Source organism: Scyliorhinus torazame, chromosome 10 (assembly GCF_047496885.1).
Source record: "Scyliorhinus torazame isolate Kashiwa2021f chromosome 10, sScyTor2.1, whole genome shotgun sequence".
Lineage (NCBI taxonomy): Eukaryota > Metazoa > Chordata > Chondrichthyes > Carcharhiniformes > Scyliorhinidae > Scyliorhinus > Scyliorhinus torazame.
This window is the reverse complement of record NC_092716.1, coordinates 151,345,288-151,363,293: the sequence shown is the minus strand read 5'-3', so window position 1 is coordinate 151,363,293 and position 18,006 is coordinate 151,345,288. Positions and strand designations below refer to the sequence as shown.

Sequence of the window (18,006 nt, the reverse complement as noted above, 5' to 3'; positions counted from 1 at the left end):
ATGTTCTGGGGTTTAGATGTTTTCAGAAGAATAGTGAGGGAGGTAAAAAAGGAGGGGGAGTGGCACTGTTAATTAGGGAGTGCACCACAGCTGCAGAAAAGGAGGTAGTTGAGGTGGGTTTCTCTACTAAGTCAGAATGGGTGGAAGCCAGAAACAAGAAAGGAGCAGTCACTTTATTGGGCGTTTTCTACAGACCCCCCAATAGCCACAGAGAGATAGAGGAACAGATTGGGTGGCAGATCTTGGAAAAGTGCAGAAGTAACAGAGTTGTTGTCATGGGTTCCTTCATCTTCCCTAATATTGACTGGAACCTCCTTAGTGGAAATGGTTTGGATGGAGCAGATTTTGTCAGTTGTGTACAGGAAGGATTCCTGACTCAATATGTAGATCGGCCGACTAGGGGGAGGCCATATTGGACTTGGTGCTCGGCAACGAACCAGGCCAGGTGTCAGATGTCTCAGTGGAAGAGTATTTTGGTGACAGTGACCACAACTCCTTTACCTTTACCATAGTCATGGAGAAGGATAGGAACCTTCTCAAATTGAACTTGGAGACTCTACTTTATAGTCCCCAGGGGCTTCGCGCCGTTCGGGGCGGACCCCGTATCTGGTTCCAAGTGATTGGACTACGTTTCGATCACTTGGATCGATTTCTCCAATACTGGAGCTGTTCCCTGATCACTGGGCGGTCCCTGAGTGTCCGTTGGCCTCCCTTTGTCTTGGCTCCTGCTGGCGCCGAGGAATCTGACTTGGCCTTATTCACCTTAAATGTTTCCAATTGTTCCCGGGGATCGCTCATTAATATGAAGATGGCTGTTGGTTTCAGTGCTGTCTGGGTTCCTGCAAGTTCTAATACACAGGAAACTTTGCACCTGCTAGTTTTTCCTGGCTTGATTGAATTTCCCTGTAGTCTTTGCGGACCTCCATTTTAAGTCGGGAAGTGGCCAACCCAGGTGGCTACACTTCCCAGTGGGAGGTCTCACAGGTATTGTTCAGTACTCCTTGGCAAAACCAGGAAGCCAGCGCAATGGCTCCCGAGAGGAAGTGAGGTGATGAGTAACCCTTTCCATTTACCAGCATGCAGCTCAAGGGCTCGGGTGGAGGGTGGGGAGCTGCTTAGGGGGTTGGGGCTGCTCAGGAGCCTGAAGGGGGCCAGGTCAGGGGTCACGCCTGGGCCGAGAAGGTGAGTGGCTTTGAGTCTGTGAGGCCTTCAAGCCATCTTTAAATATTGGGGAGACCCATACCAGCTGCAGCCTGTGTGTGTGGGGGGGGGCGGGGAGTGCTCTTGTATGCTGATGGTCACAGTAACTTTATTGCAGTGTTAATGTAACCCTACTTGTGACACTCTTAAATATTATTATTATCTGCTGTTGTATATCTCCATTCCGGGCTCGTTAGTGGGGGATATAATGGGACTGCTGAGGAAATTTGGGGCTTTTTCACTCTACAAGTTAAATTTGGGAAAGAGTGTTTTGTGGTATCTTCTCCGGTGGCGGGTATTGCCATATTGGGTGGCAACAATCCACTTTAGGTATCTGGGAGTGCAGGTGGCTCAGGACTGGGCTCACTCCGTCTAAGTTGAACTTCACGAGTTTGGGGGTGTGGTGAATGTATAGTACTAGTAATCCACCAGTGTATTAGTATCATGTTCTGCCATTGTGTGGCTTCACTCACAGGGGGATATGTTGGGGCATGTACGGGCTCTTCCCCTGGCTCCTCCCCTTGAAAGGAAGTATAAAGAGCAGTTGACCTGTAGGCGGTTCACAGTATTGTTCCAGTCGCAGGCAGGCACTGTTCTAAGCTAATTAAAACCACGGTTTACTTCTGCTCGTGTCTTTGAGTGAATTGATGGTCGCATCAATTTAATCAGCTTAAACACATCAATGGAATCAGCCCTCAAATTTGTTTGACTGGAACTCGATCGGCAGGCTGCGGAGGCGAAATAATTTTTTTCGCACTAGCTTCGATGATTCAAGGCCTATCTTGCTGCCTCTTCCACGCCTTCCGTCACCAATGAAGAGAAGCTGAGCCTCCTCCACGCACGGGTGAGCCATCGCATTTCTGTTCAGTTCGACGAGGCTTCCTCTTATGCAGATGCCCTCGCGATGCTCGAACGCCTGTACATACGGCCCGTGAACGAGGTCTCCGCGTGACACATCTTCACCACTCCCCGCCAGCACACCGGGGAGTCGCTAGATGACTACCTACGCGACCTCAAAGCCCTCGCACGCAACTGTAATTACCAGGCCGTTACGGCCACTCAGCACATGGAACTCGCCGTCCGACACATCTACGTGGCGGGAGTCCAGTCGAATTATGTGAAACAGCGCCTGCTCGAAAAGGGGGCCCAGGATCTGGACGACACAAAAAAGTTAGCCACCTCTCTGGAGGTTGCGTTTCAGAGCCTTACTGCGTTCCCAGCTGACCATGCAACCCCCTCGTGGGCCCCTGACCAAAGACTACCCCAGGCCTGTGCCGTGCGGCCGCCTGCCCATCATGGGGGGCTACCCTGCTATTTTTGCGGCCAGTCTCATCACACCCGACAGCACTGCCCTGCCCGCAACGCAAACTGCAGCAGCTGCGGGAGAAAAGGACATTTCGCCAAAGTCTGCATGGCCAGGTCTAAGAACTCTAAACTCACAGACCCGATCCTCAGACTCACAGGCCCGCAGACCCCGCAGGGTGGCAGCGTGTCTGCCGACTCCGCCCCCCTGCAGATGCCTCAGCCTCGTGCTATTAGTGGGGACAGCCATCTTCCAGCCCTCACAGCACGTGCGACTCACGGGGGCTGCCATCTTGGCCACCCTCTCCCATGCGGCCGGCCACGTGCGATCCATGCGGGCCGCCATTTTGGACGCCATCTTCCTCACCGCCCGCCACGCTCGACCAACGGGGCCGCCATCTTGACTGCCATCTGCTACGCCGCTTGACGCGTACGATCAATATGGACAGTCATCGCGGGGCTGCCCCAGCATCTCCGACCACGCTGCCGGCTACCCGCAGCTCAGCGCGGTCACTCTGGACCAGTCGCGACCCAAGCACCTCCGGAGCTCCATGATGGCCGTCCGGGTTAATGGGCGCAAGACGCCTTGCCTCTTCGACTCCGGGAGCACAGAAAGCTTCATTCACCCGGACATGGTAAGACGCTGCTCGCTCCCAATTCTCCCGGTGCAACAAACCATCTCCCTCACCTCTGGATCGCACTCGGTGCAAATCCAAGGGTGCACTACTGCAACCATAGCAATACAGGGCGCTGAGTACGCTAACTTTAAATTATATGTGCTCCCAGACCGCTGCGCTCCTCTCCTATTGGGACTCGACTTCAAATGTAACTTCAGGAGCCGAAACCCTGAAGTTCGGGGGGCCCCTGCCCCCACTCACCATATGCAGCCTCGCGACCCTGAAAGTCGACCCTCCCCCTCTCTTCGCAAACCTCACCGCCAACTGCAAGCCAGTCGACACCAGAAGCAGGCAGTATAGCATGCAGGACAGAACGTTTATTAGGTCCGAGGTCCAGAGTCTCTTGCGGGAGGGTGTCATCGAGGCCAGCAATAGCCCCTGGAGAGCTCAGTTGGTGGTCATCAAGACCGGGGAAAAGTTCCGGATGGTGGTTGATTACAGCCAAACCATTAACCGGTATACGCAACTCGATGCGTACCCTCTTCCCCGGATTGCAGACATGGTAAACCAGATCGCACACTACCGGGTGTTCTCCGCGGTGGATCTGAAGTCTGCATACCACCAGCTCCCAATCCGCCCGGAGGACCGCCGCTACACGGCTTTTGAGGCAGACGGCCGCTTTTTCCACTTACTCCGGGTCCCCTTTGGCATCACGAACGGGGTTTTGGTGTTCCAAAGAACAATGGACTGAATGGTGGACCAGTACGGGCTGCGGGCCACATTTCCGTACCTAGACAACGTCACCATCTGCGACTACGATTAGCAGGACCACGACGCTAACCTTCACAAATTTCTCCACGCTGCCAAACTCCTTAATCTCACGTACAATAAGGAGAAGTGCGTGTTCCGCACCAACCGCTTAGCCATCCTTGGCTATGTTGTGGCAAATGGAGTTCTAGGGCCCGACCCCGAACGCATGCGCCCCCTCATGGAACTCCCCCTCCCCCACTGCCCCAAGGCCCTGAAACGATGCCTGCGGTTTTTCTCCTCTTATGCCCAGTGGGTCCCTAACTATGTGGACAAGGCCCGCTCACTCATTCACTCCACAGTTTTTCCCCTGACAGCTGAGGCCCGCCAGGCCTTCAACCGCATCAAGGCGGACATCCCCAAGGCCACGATGCACGCAGTCGACGAGTCCCTCCCCTTTCAGGTCAAGAGCGATGCATCGGACGTAGCTCTGGCCGCCACCCTCAACCAGGCAGCCAGGCCCGTGGCATTCTTTTCCCGCACCCTCCATGCCGCTGAAATTCGGCAGTCCTCTGTCGATAAGTAGGCCCAAGCCATCGTGGAAGCTGTGCGGCATTGGAGGTATTACCTGGCCGGCAGGAGATTCACTCTCCTCACTGACCAACGGTCGGTTGCCTTTATGTTCAATAATACACAGCGGGGGAAGGATCAAAAACGATAAAATCTTGAGGTGGAGGATCGAGCTCTCCACCTATAATTATGAGATTTTGTATCGCCCCGGGAAGCTCAACAAGCCCCCTGATGCCCTATCCCGAGGTACATGTGCCAGTGCACAAGTGGACCGACATCCGGGCCCTGCATGATGGTCTCTGTCACCCGGGGGTCACCCGGTTCTTCCACTTCATAACGGCCCGCAACCTGCCCTACTCCATTGAGGAGGTCAGGGCTGTCACCAGAACCAGTTCTGCGCGGTGTGCAAACCACACTTTTACCGGCCAGACCGAGCGCACCTGGTGAAGGCCTCCCGTCCCTTTGAACGCCTCAGCATGGACTTCAAAGAGCCCCTCCCCTCCACCAACCGAAACACGTACTTCCTGAACGTGGTCGATGAGTACTCCCGGTTTCCCTTCGCCATCCCATGCCCCGGTATGACGTCTGCCACGGTCATTAAAGCACTCAACAGCATCTTACGTCCACAGCGACCGGGGATCCACTTTTATGAGCGATGAGCTGCGTCAGCTCCTACTCTGCAAGGGCATTGCCTCAAGCAGGACGACAGCTACAACCCCCGGGGAAACGGGCAGGTGGAGAGGGAGAACGGAATGATCTGGAAGGCCGTCCTGCTGGCCCTATAGTCTAAGAATCTCCCGGTCTCCCGCTGACAGGATGTCCTCCCTGACATGCTCCACTCCATCCGATCACTCCTCTGCACTGCAACTAACAAAACCCCCCATGAACGTCTCCTTGCCTTCCCCAGGAAGTCCACCTCTGGGGTGTCGCTCCTAACATGGCTGGCAGCTCCTGGACCCGTCGTCCTTCGCAAACACGTGCGGACCCATAAGTCAGATCCATTGGTCGAAAGAGTACAACTACTGCACACAAACCCGCAGTACGCCAATGTGGCGCACCCCGACGGGCGCCAGGGCACAGTCTCCCTCCCGGACCTGGCACCCGCTGGATCCCCACCCACGTCCCACCACCCGACAACCCACCCCTCCGGTTGCCCGTGCGCCCCTCCCTCTCCACCCAGTGCACCTCACCGCAGCCCCCACCCAGGAGGATCCGTCCTCCCACTGGTTCCACTCGGGGGCGATGAAGACGAGGAAAACACGCTCCCGGAGTCACAGGTGACTAAGTTGGCGCCCCCACCCGCATCACCACCGGGTCCGAGGCGATCACAGCACCCGATAGACTGAACTTGTAAATTTTGCCTGAACTTATAAATTTTGCTTGAACTTGTAAATTTTTCCACCACCCCCGCCGGACTCTCTTTTATAATGGGGGTGAATGCGGTAGTCACCACTAACTGTATTAACTGTATATTAGATGTAGTACGTGAAGACTCCAGTACTAGAGGTACATGGGTAAATCCCTGCCTGCTGGCGCCACCCAGTAGGTGGCGTATAAATGTGTGTGCACACCGGAGCTGCTCCCATTCTGGTAGCAGTTACAGGAGGCCACACATCTATGCTCAATAAAGCCCTGATTATTCACTACTCTTGTCTTTGTAGTAATTGATAGTGCATCACCGGGCCGTGCATATGCACGGCTGATGACCTCCACCAGACGACCTCCACCAGCCGGACAACATGGCGCCGGGCGTGCGCGTAACCTAACCCGCAAACTGCGATCCCACACCATCCCCTGGCCACCCTCCACCAGTTCCTGCAGCTCGCACAGACGCACCCCAGCCAGTGGCACGTAACCCGGCCCAGTGTGGCGGCGCTGGACACGGTCGTGGGCAGAATTACGTTGAAATCCTTTCCAGACTCTACATGTCAATCACTCTGCTGAGCCAATCACAGAGGAGGGCGCAGCTATTCTCTGACGTAACAACCTTTAATTAGTAACCTTTATTGTCCAAGTAGACTTACATCAACACTGCAATGAAGTTACTGTGAAAATCCCCTAGTCGCCACATCCCAGTGCCTGATCGGTACAAAGAGGAAGAATTCACAATGTCCAAATTGGCTAACAGCACGCCTTTCAGGACTTGTGGGAGGAAACCGGAGCACCCGGAGGAAACCCACGCAGACACGGAGAGAACGTGTAGACTCCACACAGACTGTGACCCAAGCCGGGAATCGAACCTGGGACCCTGGAACTGTGAAGCAACAGTGCAATCCACTGTACTACCATGCCACCAGTCTCCCCTTCAACTCTACCATTCATCCTCCCTTAGCTCCCCATGCCCTTCTCTCACCTCCGATCCCTCACCTCCCCATCCCCTCACCACCCCATCTACCCTCTCTCACCTTCCCCATCTCCCTCCATCACCACCCATCCCCCTGTAGGAAATGATTGTGTGGGAGGAAGTGTGTGTGGGTGGGAGGGAGGGTGTGAGTGAGTTTGGGTGGGAGGAAGGGGGTGAGTGAGTTTCGGTGGGAGGGAGGGAATGAGTGGGTGGGAGGGAGGGGATGAGTGTGGGTGGGAGGGGGCGAAGGGATGAGTGAGTGTGGGTAGGAGAGAAGGGGTGAGGAAGTGTGGGTGGAAGGGAGAGGGTGGGTGAGAGGGAGAGGGTGGGTGAGTGTGGTGGGAGGGAGAGGGTGGGTGAGTGTGGGTGGGAGGGAGAGGGTCGGTGAGTGTGGGTGGAAGGGGTGAGTGAGTGTGGGTGGAAGGGAGAGGGTGGGTGAGTGTGGGTGGGAGGGAGAGGGTCGGTGAGTGTGGGTGGAAGGGGTGAGTGAGTGTGGGTGGAAGGGAGAGGGTGGGTGAGTGTGGGTGGGAGGGAGAGGGTGGGTGAGTGTGGGTGGGAGGGAGGGAGAGGGTGGGTGAGTATGGGTGGGAGGGAGGGTGGGAGTGAGTGGAGGGAGGGAGGGGGTGAGTGTGGGTGGGAGGGAGGGAAGGGGTGAGTGTGGGTGGGAGGGAGGGAGAGGGTGAGTGTGGGTGGGAGGGAGAGGTTGAGTGAGTTTGGAGGGAGGGAAGGGGTGGGTGAGTGTGGGTGGGAGGGAGAGGTTGAGTGAGTGGCTGGGAGGCAGTGAATGAATGAGTGGGTCGGAGGGAGGGGGTGAGTGAAGGAGTGTGAGTGGGAGGAAAAGGGTGTGTGAGTGCATGAGAGTGGGAGGGAGAGTGAGTGTGGATGGGAGGGAGGGAGGGAGGCGGTCAGCGAGTGTGGTTGGGAGGTAGAGGTGGGTAACTGGGTGGGAGGGAGGGAGGTGGTCAGTGAGCGAGTGTGGTTGTGAGGATGAGTGCGTGAGTGTGCGAGGGAGAGGGTGAGTTGGTGTGGAAGAAAGTGAGTGTTGCTGGGAGGGAGAGGGTCAGTGAGTGTGGGTGGGAGAGAGGGGGTGAGTAGGAGGAGGGATGAATGAGTGAATGTGGTTGAAAGGGAGGGGGTGAGTGAGTGCATGTGGATGGGAGTGAGAGGGTGAGTGAGTGTGGGTGAGGGGGAGGGAGTGAGTAATTGTGGGTGGGAGGGAGAGGGTGAGTGGGTGGGAGGGAGGGAATGAGTGAGTGTGGGCGGGAGGGAGGGGGTGAGTGAGTTTGAGTGGGACGGAGGGGGTGAATATGTGGGTTGGAGCGAGGGAAGGGGTGAATGAGTGCGGGTGGGAGGGAGGGGGCGAGTGCGTGTGGGTGGAAGGGAGGGAGGGGGTGAGTGTGGGTGGGAGGGAGGGAGGGGGTGAGTGTGGGTGGGTGGAAGGGAGTGAGGGGGTGAGTGTGGGTGGGTGGAAGGGAGGGGGTGGGTGAGTGGCTGGGAGGGGGTAAATTAATGAGTGTGGGTTGGAGGGAGGGGGTGAGTGCGTGCATGAGAGTGGGAGGGAGAATGAGTGTGGATGGGAGGAAGGTGATCAGTGAGTGAGTGTGGGTTGGGAGGGAGGGGGTGAGTGGGTGTGGGTGGGAGAGAGGAGGTGAGTGAATGTGGGTGGGAGGGGATGAATGAGTGTAGGTGGGAGAGAGGGGTGAGTGAGGGTGGGTGGGGGAGGGGAGAGTGAGGGTGGGTGGGGGAGGGGTGAGGGTGGGTGGGTGGGGGAGGGGGGAGTGAGGGTGGGAGGGAGGGGGGTGAGTGAGGGTAGGTGGGGGGGAGGGGTGAGTTAGGGTGGGTGGGGGAGGGGTGAGTGAGGGTGGGTGGGAGGGAGGGGGGTGAGTGAGGGTGGGTGGGGGGGAGGTGAGAGTGGGGGGGTGTGAGGGGGGGTGGGAGGGAGGGGGTGAGAGGAACACAGGAACAAGAGTAGGCCATTCATCCCCTTGACCTTGTTCTGCCATTATGGCTAAACAGTATTTTAGCTCTATTTACCCAGTGTTGGTCCAATATTGTTGGTAAAGCTCTATAATTGATGTTTTTAATAGGCATGATTTGCATAATTCATTTATGGTATGATGAATCTTTAGCGAGCAAGATGACTTGATGATTCAGTGATTCATAGTTTGAAATAAAATGCCAACCTGCACTAATATCTTTCACTTAAAAAGCCAGTTTAACTTACGTTTGGGGTCATCCATTGTTTTCCTATGTATTCATTATTTAACATAATATTTAGAAATTGTGGCCTATACATTTTCTTAGTGGCCCTGGACCTCATACTTTTCCACTACACTACTGATGGTGTTGGGGGCAGTGGACTGGGAGAGAGAGGGAATGTAAGGGGGTGGGGAGGAAGAGAGAGTGTGTGCAGGGGTGAGAAGGGAGAGAGAGTGGGTGCGAGGGGTGGGGAGGGAGAGAAAGTGTGTGCGAGGGGTGAGGAGGGAGAGAAAGTGTGAACAAAGGGTGAAGAGGGAGAGAGAGTGTGTGCGAGGGGGAGGACGGCGAGAAAGTGTGAACAAAGGGTGAGGAGGGAGAGAGAGAGTGTGTGCGAGGGGTGAGGAGGGAAAGAAAGTGTGTGCAAAGGGTGAGGAGGGAGAGTGTGCGCGAGGGGTGAGAAGGAAGGGAGTGTGTGTGAGGGATCAGCCGAGGTGGTAGCGGAGGATCTTCTGACCCACCACTTCAACGGGGCTTCCTGATGTTCACACCCTCTGCTGCTGAGGAACCTGTGGCGGGGGGTTGCCCTTGACGGGACTGGAGGACCCCACCAGTGGGAAAGGCCAGACAATCCCACCCATCGTCTTTGCATTATCTACTGCCTTCAGCCATTTCTTAATGTCACATACAGTGAATTGAACTGGCGAAAGATTGGCATATGTGTTGCTGAGGACCTCAGGAAGAGGCTGAGGTGGATCATAGATCTGACACTTTTGGCTGAATTTAGTTGCAAATGCTTCATTCTTATTTTTCGCACTGCTAAAACTATTATACTACTGTACGCCAACTAGCATCTTCTATCTTGAACCCAAGGTAAAATGTTACATTGGGGATATTTGTAATGTCCAAGTTTACTGAGCGTGCAGACTAACCTATTAGGTGTAGGAGGGATGGAAGTGAAGTCAATAGACGAAATTTTCTGGCCTCTCTGCGGCATGTTTCTCAATGGCAGGAGCCAGCCCGCTGTTGGCTGGCGGCGGGATCTTCTGGTCCTGTTGCTGTCAATGGAATTTCCCATTTGAAATTACCCCACCACTGGGAAACCCTGTGGTGGGGGTGCGCCGTTGGTGGGACTTGAAGATCCCCCTGGCATGAACAGCCTGGCGATCTCGCCCAATAACTTCTACTCTCTCTAATTTTTTCCTTACTTGCATTTTTCTGTTTCAGCTTGCAAGAAACCCAAGATCCCTAACTTGGTGAGACAGAAGGTTCTGTCAACACAGCCTCAGACTAGGTGAGTGGAAGACCTGTGATTGTAAAGCAGTGTAACATTCTCAGGCATATCTTTTACAGCCTAGAATTTCCTTTGCACAGATTCAGGCATGCTCGCTGGTTGTGACGAATGCAGGATTTTAGATCTATTGGATCATAAATATCTAGCAATTTAAGGGTCAATAGCCTGGGTTATAGAGTGTTTGACTGCAGTAGTCATATTTTAAAAAAAAATAAACTTCAGAGTGCCCAATTCTTTTATTTCCAATTAAGGGGCAATTTAGCGTGGCTAATCCACGTACCATGCATATCTTTGGGTTGTGGGGGTGAGACCCACGCAGACACGGAGAGAATGTGGAAACTCCACACAGACAGTGACCCAGGGCCGGGATCGAACCCGGATCCTCAGCACCATGAGGCGGCAGTGCTAACCACTGCGCCACTGTGTTGCCCAGTAGTCAGATTTTTAAAAGAATTTTGTTTTGCAAGACCAGAAAGCTTTTCGAAGCTTGAGGTGAAATTGACCATTGTAAAAATCTGGAATAATGCACTGCTGTTTGATGAGGAGGTGTCCCTGGAAAGTTAATGGCCAGGATTCTCCGAGCCCGCGCCGGGTCGTTGAAAACGGCCCCCGCTTCAAAGCTCGTCGGGCCGAGTGCACGCCGAGTTCCGCCGAATCCCGCCGGCGTGGTTTACATATGGTCCCACCCGGCGGGACCTCGGTGTTCTGGCTGCAGGGGCCGTCCTGGTGAGGGTGTGGGGGGATCCAACTCGGTGGGGGTGGGGGGGAGAATGGTGGGGGTCCTTGGGCATCCAAGGTGGCCAGGCCCGCGATCGGGGGGGACCTATGTACCTCCGCGCCTGGCCCCTGTAGGGCTCCAGCATGTGGCGTGGGGGCTGGCGCGAAGACAGCCATGGCACGCATGCGCGGACCCCCGCCAGCCCTGGTAGGGCCGGCCTTCGGCGCCGGAGCAGCGCACAGCACTTGTCGCCATTCTAACCCGCGAAGAAGAGAAGAATTACTGGATCTGGAGGCCCGCTGACGCCGACATCGCTCACGCCGGTTTTGACATCGGCGTCAACACTTGGCCGCGATATCGGTGACTCACGGCCAATGTGTTTTCCGGCTGGGGAGTTCATTTGTTTTCAGCTTGGGGAGGTGGTGTTATTGTTGGGTGGAGCAACAATGGGTGGAGCTGGGTCGAGGTTTCAGAAATTTTGAGAAACGTTTTAAGTTGAGTTTTGATCTGGCTACACTTTAGAGTACAAGTAAAGTTTTCTGTTCTCACAGTCGGCTAGTTAAAAAAGATGAATAGTAGTTAAAGCAGTGCAGACTTGTCAGAGGACAAGGGGAAAGCTGAAACAAACCAGTTGAAACAACTTTTTGAAGATATACAGCCAGAGTCTGCAGGGGTTCTAACAGGAGCCAAATCTGTTCTCAAAAGCAAGTATTAATAATAATAATAATCTTTATTGTCACAAGGAGGCTTACATTAACACTGCAATGAAGTTATGTGAAAAACCCCTCTATTACCTTGTGTCATTGGGATGTAGGATGGATTGAGAGCTGTGTGCTTTTCTTTTCTTGTTTAATTGGGTGATTAAGGTTATTGTATTTACTGATTGAGTAATATTGCTTAAGGAATAATTGTGAGCTATTTTCAGGCATGAGGTTAAAGATTAAAATGCTGTATTAACAATTAAGTTTTGTTTTAAAAGTACCAAATTCCCATTTCTTTGTGAAATCACTCCTGGAGTGAAGTATTCTTTCTGCACAGTCTCACAAAATAAACTAAAATATTGGGGTCTTGGTCCAGTATCCTAGCCAGTTGTGGTCTGGCCTGGGATCGTAACACTGGTACAGATTGACATACAGATGTTGACACACTTACAGTCACAGGGCTGAATTCAATGCAGTCCTTTACACACACTCACAGGGCTCAATTTAATCCAGGCCTTCACACCAGGAAAGATGACGACTGAACCCACTTAATTGTTGGTGAAGCCCCATGCCAGTATCCCTTGGTAGCAAAACCTTCTTTTATTAAGTCGGAGGATGGAGGAAGGCTGATATGGTATTCCTGGGAGCAGTTCTCTGCCAACAGGACTTCCCACTTGTAGGGAAGGCCAGACAGTGCCCATTTAAGTCTTTGAAGGGCCCTTGATTCCAGCAGGCCTTCACCACAGGACTGACGGGAGATCCCTTCTGAATCTCTGACTAGTGGACAAGACCTTGGTCGCCTGATAAAATCCTGGCCAAAAGCACAGACAATCTCTCAGCTACAGATACAAGATTCAATGTCAGAATCTTTAAGTATTCATTATTGAGATGTATCTGATGTTGATAAAACATCAATGACTTTGGCACATGGTGTCTAACAAATTTTATGTTGCTTGTTTTAACCATCAGGAAGACACCACTACATAGACTATTATCCATTATACAGGATAAAGAGCTGTCCCAAATCTTCCCCACCAAAATCCCAGTCCATCATATTGGGAATCTTCCAGTAGGTTTCTACCATCCCCATACACAGCTGGAATACGAGTGCATCTCCCCCTTCTACAGACGTCTTGGGAGCAAGAAAAGGACATGTCTTAAAACCGGCAAATGGAGTGGACGATCACCGACATGTATTCCCAGTAAGTATAATTCATTTTAATGGTTATCTAATTTAATTATTCCTCTTTCCATTGTTATGCTGTAATAGGTGTGTGACCACAGCACAGAAGGAGGCCACTTGGCCTGTCATGTTCATGCGGTTCTCTGCAAGAGCAACTCGGTTAATCCCACTCACCCACCCTACCCTGAATTTTTTTTCTCTTCGAATAAATGTTTTTTTTTGAAAATATATTAATTAAATTTTCAATATTTTATACATAAGCTTAAGGCAACCCCCCCCCAATACCAAAAGCAACCTCCCGCCACCAACCAACACACATAAACCAGAAACCAACCCCTCCCCCCCCATCCAGATGCACCCTGTGCAACACCTTCAACTGTATCAGCCCCAGCCTTGCACAAGAGATCGACACATTCACCCTCCCCAACATCTCGCACTACCCTCCTCCAGCAACCCCAACCTCTCCTCCCATCCTCCCCAACTTGCACTTCACCCCCTCCAAATAGACCACGTCCTCCTCCGTAATCCTCTCATAAATCGCCAAGGTAACTCCCCCCTCCAACCCCATCACCGACAGTCTCTCCCTCCAGCAAAGGGGGAGGCATCACCGGAAACGACTGGAAAGTCGTCCTGACAAAATCTCGCACCTGCATATACATAAGAACATAAGAATTAGGAACACGAGTAGGCCATCTGGCCCCTCGAGCCTGCTCCACCATTTAATGAGATCATGGCTGATCTTTATGGACTCAGCTCCACTCTCCGGCCCGTACACCATATCCCCGAATCCCTTTATTCTTTAGAAAGGCATCTATCTTTTTCTTAAAAACGTTTAAAGAAGGAGCCTCAACTGCTTCACTGGGCAAGGAATTCCAGAGATTCACAACCCTTTGGGTGAAGAGGTTCCTCCTACACTCCGTCCTAAATCTACCTCCCCTTATTTTGAGGCTATGCCCCCTAGTTCTGCTTTCCCCGACCAGTGGAAACAACCTGCCCGCATCTATCCTATCTATTCCCTTCATAATTTTATATGTCTCAATAAGATCCCCCCCGCATCCTTCTAAACTCCAATGAGTACAGTCCCAGTCTACTCAACCTCTCGTCATAATCTAATCCCCATAACTCTGGGATCAACCTAGTGAATCTCCTCTGCACTCCCTCCAGTGCCAATATGTCCTTTCTCAGGTAAGGAGACCAAAACTGAACACAATACTCCAGATGCGGCCTCACCAACACCCTATACAATTGCAGCATAACCTCACTAGTCTTGAACTCCATCCCTCTAGCAATGAAAGACAAAACTCGATTAGCCTTCTTAATCACCTGTTGCACCTGCACACCAACATTTTGTGACTCGTGCACCAGCACACCCAGGTCCCTCTGCACAGCAGCATGTTTTAACATCTTACCGTTTCAATAATAATCCATTCTGCTGTTATTCCTCCCAAAATGGATAGCCTCACACTTGTCAACATTGAATTCCATCTGCCAGACCCTAGCCCATTCACCTAACCTATCCAAATCCTCCTGCAGACTTCCGGTATCCTCTGCACTTTTTGCTTTACTACTCATCTTAGTGTCGTCTGCAAACTTTGACACATTGCACTTGGTCCCCAACTCCAAATCGTCGATGTAAATTGTGAACAACTGCGGGCCCAACACTGATCCTTGAGGGACCCCACTAGTTACAGGTTGCCAACCAGAGAAACACCCATTTATCCCCACTCTCTGCTTTCTGTTAGTTAACCAATCCTCTACCCATGCTACCACTTTACCCTCAATGCCATGCATCTTTAGTTTGTGCAGCAACCTTTTGTGTGGCACCTTGTCAAAAGCTTTCTGGAAATCCAGATACACCACATCCATTGGCTCCCCATTATCTACTGCACTCGTAACGTCCTCAAAAAATTCTACCAAATTAGTCAGACACAACCTACCCTTTGTGAACCCATGCTGCGTCTGCCCAATGGGACAATTTCCCTCCAGGTGCCCCGCTATTTCCTCCTTAATGATAGATTCCAGCATTTTCCCTACAACCGAAGTTAAGCTTTACCGGCCTATAATTACCCGCTTTCTGCCAACCTCCTTTTTTAAACAGTGGTGTCACGTTTGCTACTTTCCAATCCTCTGGGACCACCCCAGAGTCTAGTGAATTTTGATAAATTATCACTAGTGCGTTTACAATTTCCCTAGCCATCACTTTTAACACTCTGGGATGCATCCCATCAGGGCCAGGAGACTTGTCTACATTTAGCCCCATTAGCTTGCCCAATACTGCCTCCTTAGTGATTACAATCATCTCAAGGTCCTCACCTATCATATCTTTATTTCCATCAGTCACTGGCATGTTATTTGTGTCCTCCACTGTGAAGACTGACCCCAAAAAACCTGTTCAGCTCCTCAGCCATTTCCCCGTCTCCTATTATTAAATCTCCCTTCTCATCTTCCAAAGGACCAATATTTACCTTAGCCACTCTTTTTTGTCTTATATATTTGTAGAAGCTTTTACTATCTGCTTTTATGTTCTGAGCCAGTTTACTTTCATAGTCTACCTTACTCTTCTTTATGGCTTTTTTAGTAGCTTTCTGTTGTCCCCTAAAGACTTCCCAGTCCTCTAGTCTCCCACTAATTTTTGCCACTTTATATGTTTTTTCCTTTAATTTGATACTCTCCCTCACCTCCTTTGATATCCACGGTCGATTTTTCCCCTTTCTACCGTCTTTCTTTTTTGTCGGTATGAACCTTTTCTGAACACTGTGAAAGATCGCTCGGAAGGTTCTCCACTGTTCCTCAACTGCTTCACCATGAAGACTTTGCTCCCAGTCTACCTTAGCTAGTTCTTCTCTCATCCCATTGTAATCGCCTTTGTTTAAGCACAAAACACTAGTGTTTGATTTTACCTTGTCATCCTCCAACTGTATTTTAAATTCCACCATATTGTGGTCGCTCCTTCCAAGAGGATCCCGAACTATGAGATCATTAATCAATCCTGCCTCATTACACAGGACCAGATCTAGGACCGCTTGTTCCCTTGTAGGTTCCATTACATATTGTTCCAGGAAATTATCCCGGGCACATTCTATAAACTCCTTCTCAAGGCTGCCTTTACCAACCTGGTTAAACCAATTGATATGCAGATTAAAATCTCCCATGATAACCGCAGTACCATTTCGACATGCATCTGTTATTTCTTTGCTTATTGCCTGCCCTACCATCCTGTTACTATTTGGTGGCCTATAGACTACTCCTATCAGTGACCTTTTCGCCTTACTATTCCTGATTTCCACCCAAATTGATTCAACCTTGTCCTCCATAGCACCAATATCATCCCTTACTATTGCCCGGATGCCATCATTAAACAACAAAGCTACACCACCGCCCTTATCGTCCATTCTATCCTTTCGTATAGTCTGATACCCTTGGATATTTAACTCCCAGTTGTGACCATCTTTTAACCATGTTTCAGTAATGGCCACTAAATCATAGTCATTCACGATGATTTGCGCCATCAACTCATTTACCTTATTTCGTATACTATGAGCATTCAGGTAAAGTACACTTATGCTGTTTTTTATGTCTTTGTTATGAATCCTAACACCTTGATCAGTAACTTTTCGCAATTTATTTTTCCTCTTACCCTTCTAATTTTCCTTGTCTTTGAACCCATATCTCTACATAATAACCTGTCACGTAACCTGCTGCCTTGATCTCCATTAACCATTATACTGTCCATAGCTTTACCCTTCCCCCCAACTTGCTAGTTTAAAGTCCTTGTGACCAACCTATTTATCCTATTCGCTAGAACACTGGTCCCAGAATGGTTCAGGTGAAGACCGTCCCAACGGTACAGGTCCCTCCTGCCCCAGTACTGATACCAATGCCCCATGAAATGGAATCCCTCTTTCCCGCACCACTCCTTAAGCCACGTGTCAACTTCTCTAATTTTCTCAACCCTATGCCAATTGGCACGTGGCTCGGGTAGTAATCCAGAGATTATAACCCTGGAGGACCTGTTCTTTAATTTAGTCCCTAGTGTTTGATAATCCCCAAACAGGTCCTCTTTCCTAGTCTTACTTATGTTGTTAGTCCCAATGTGGACTACAACAACTGGATCCTCCCCCTCCCTCTCCAAAATCCTTTCAAGCCGATCAGAGATGTCCCTCAGCCTGGCACCGGGCAGGCAACATACCATGCGGGACTCTCGATCTGGCTTACAAAGGATGCCATCAATCCCCCTAATTATAGAATCCCCTACAACTACCACTTGTCTTTTTGCTCCCCCCTCTTGAATGGCTTCCTGTACCACGGTGCAGTGGTCAGTCAACGCATCCTCCCTACAGCCCTCTTACTCATCCACACAGGGAGCAAGTACCTCATACCTGTTGGACAAGGTCAAGGGCTGAGGCTCCTCAACTCCTAAACTCAGGATCCCCCTACCTGCCTCCCTTGCAGTCACACCACTCTGTCCCTGACCACTGTCCGAATTAACAGTACTTATTCTACCGGGTGTGACTGCCTCCTGAAACAAAGCGCCCAGGTAATGTTCCCCCTCCCTGATGTGCCGCAGTGTGTGCAGCTCGGTCTCCAGCTCATCAATTCTGAGCCGAAGTTCCTCGAGCAGCCAACATTTGCTGCAGATGTGGTCACTGACGGTCTCAATGGGATCCACCAGTTCCATCATCATACAGCAACAGCACATCACCTGTCCAGCCATATTCAACTAGTTAATTAATTTAAATATTTTTTTTTAAAAAATTCTTTATAGAACCTCAAGGATAAACCCGAACACCAACAAAAACACACCCCTCTCTCGCCACTCACCCGAACTCAGTCACTCGCCTAAACTCAGATGCACTCTGTTCCAATCAGCACTCCGTGTCTAAAGGCACTCCTGCCACACCTTTTGTGTACTCACCTCTCCCTACCTAAAAGCCTTGGGCAGCAGGATCCCAAAATGCTCCCTCAACTCTTCCAAACTTGTGAATTGTCCTTCCTGTAATTGATCCTATCATGTAACCACCTCCTTCTCCTCCCAGGCCCGAACCTCACATCCAGTCTGGACACTTCAAACAAGTGATTCTCTTGGACTGGCATCAATTTCGATGACGCCCTGAATTTAAAATGCTGCCGAAAT

General features: G+C 51.3%; 1 protein-coding gene across 1 annotated transcript in view; it reads left to right on the top strand.

Moving 5' to 3' along the window:
• LOC140430973 (inactive serine protease PAMR1-like) overlaps positions 1 to 18,006 on the top strand; it is a 355,125-nt gene that overhangs the window by 297,424 nt on the left and 39,695 nt on the right. The window contains exons 11-12 of the mRNA XM_072518823.1: positions 10,204 to 10,270; positions 12,659 to 12,891. Of these exons, the coding sequence (XP_072374924.1) occupies positions 10,204 to 10,270; positions 12,659 to 12,891 (300 nt within the window). The remainder of the gene's footprint in view (positions 1 to 10,203; positions 10,271 to 12,658; positions 12,892 to 18,006) is intronic.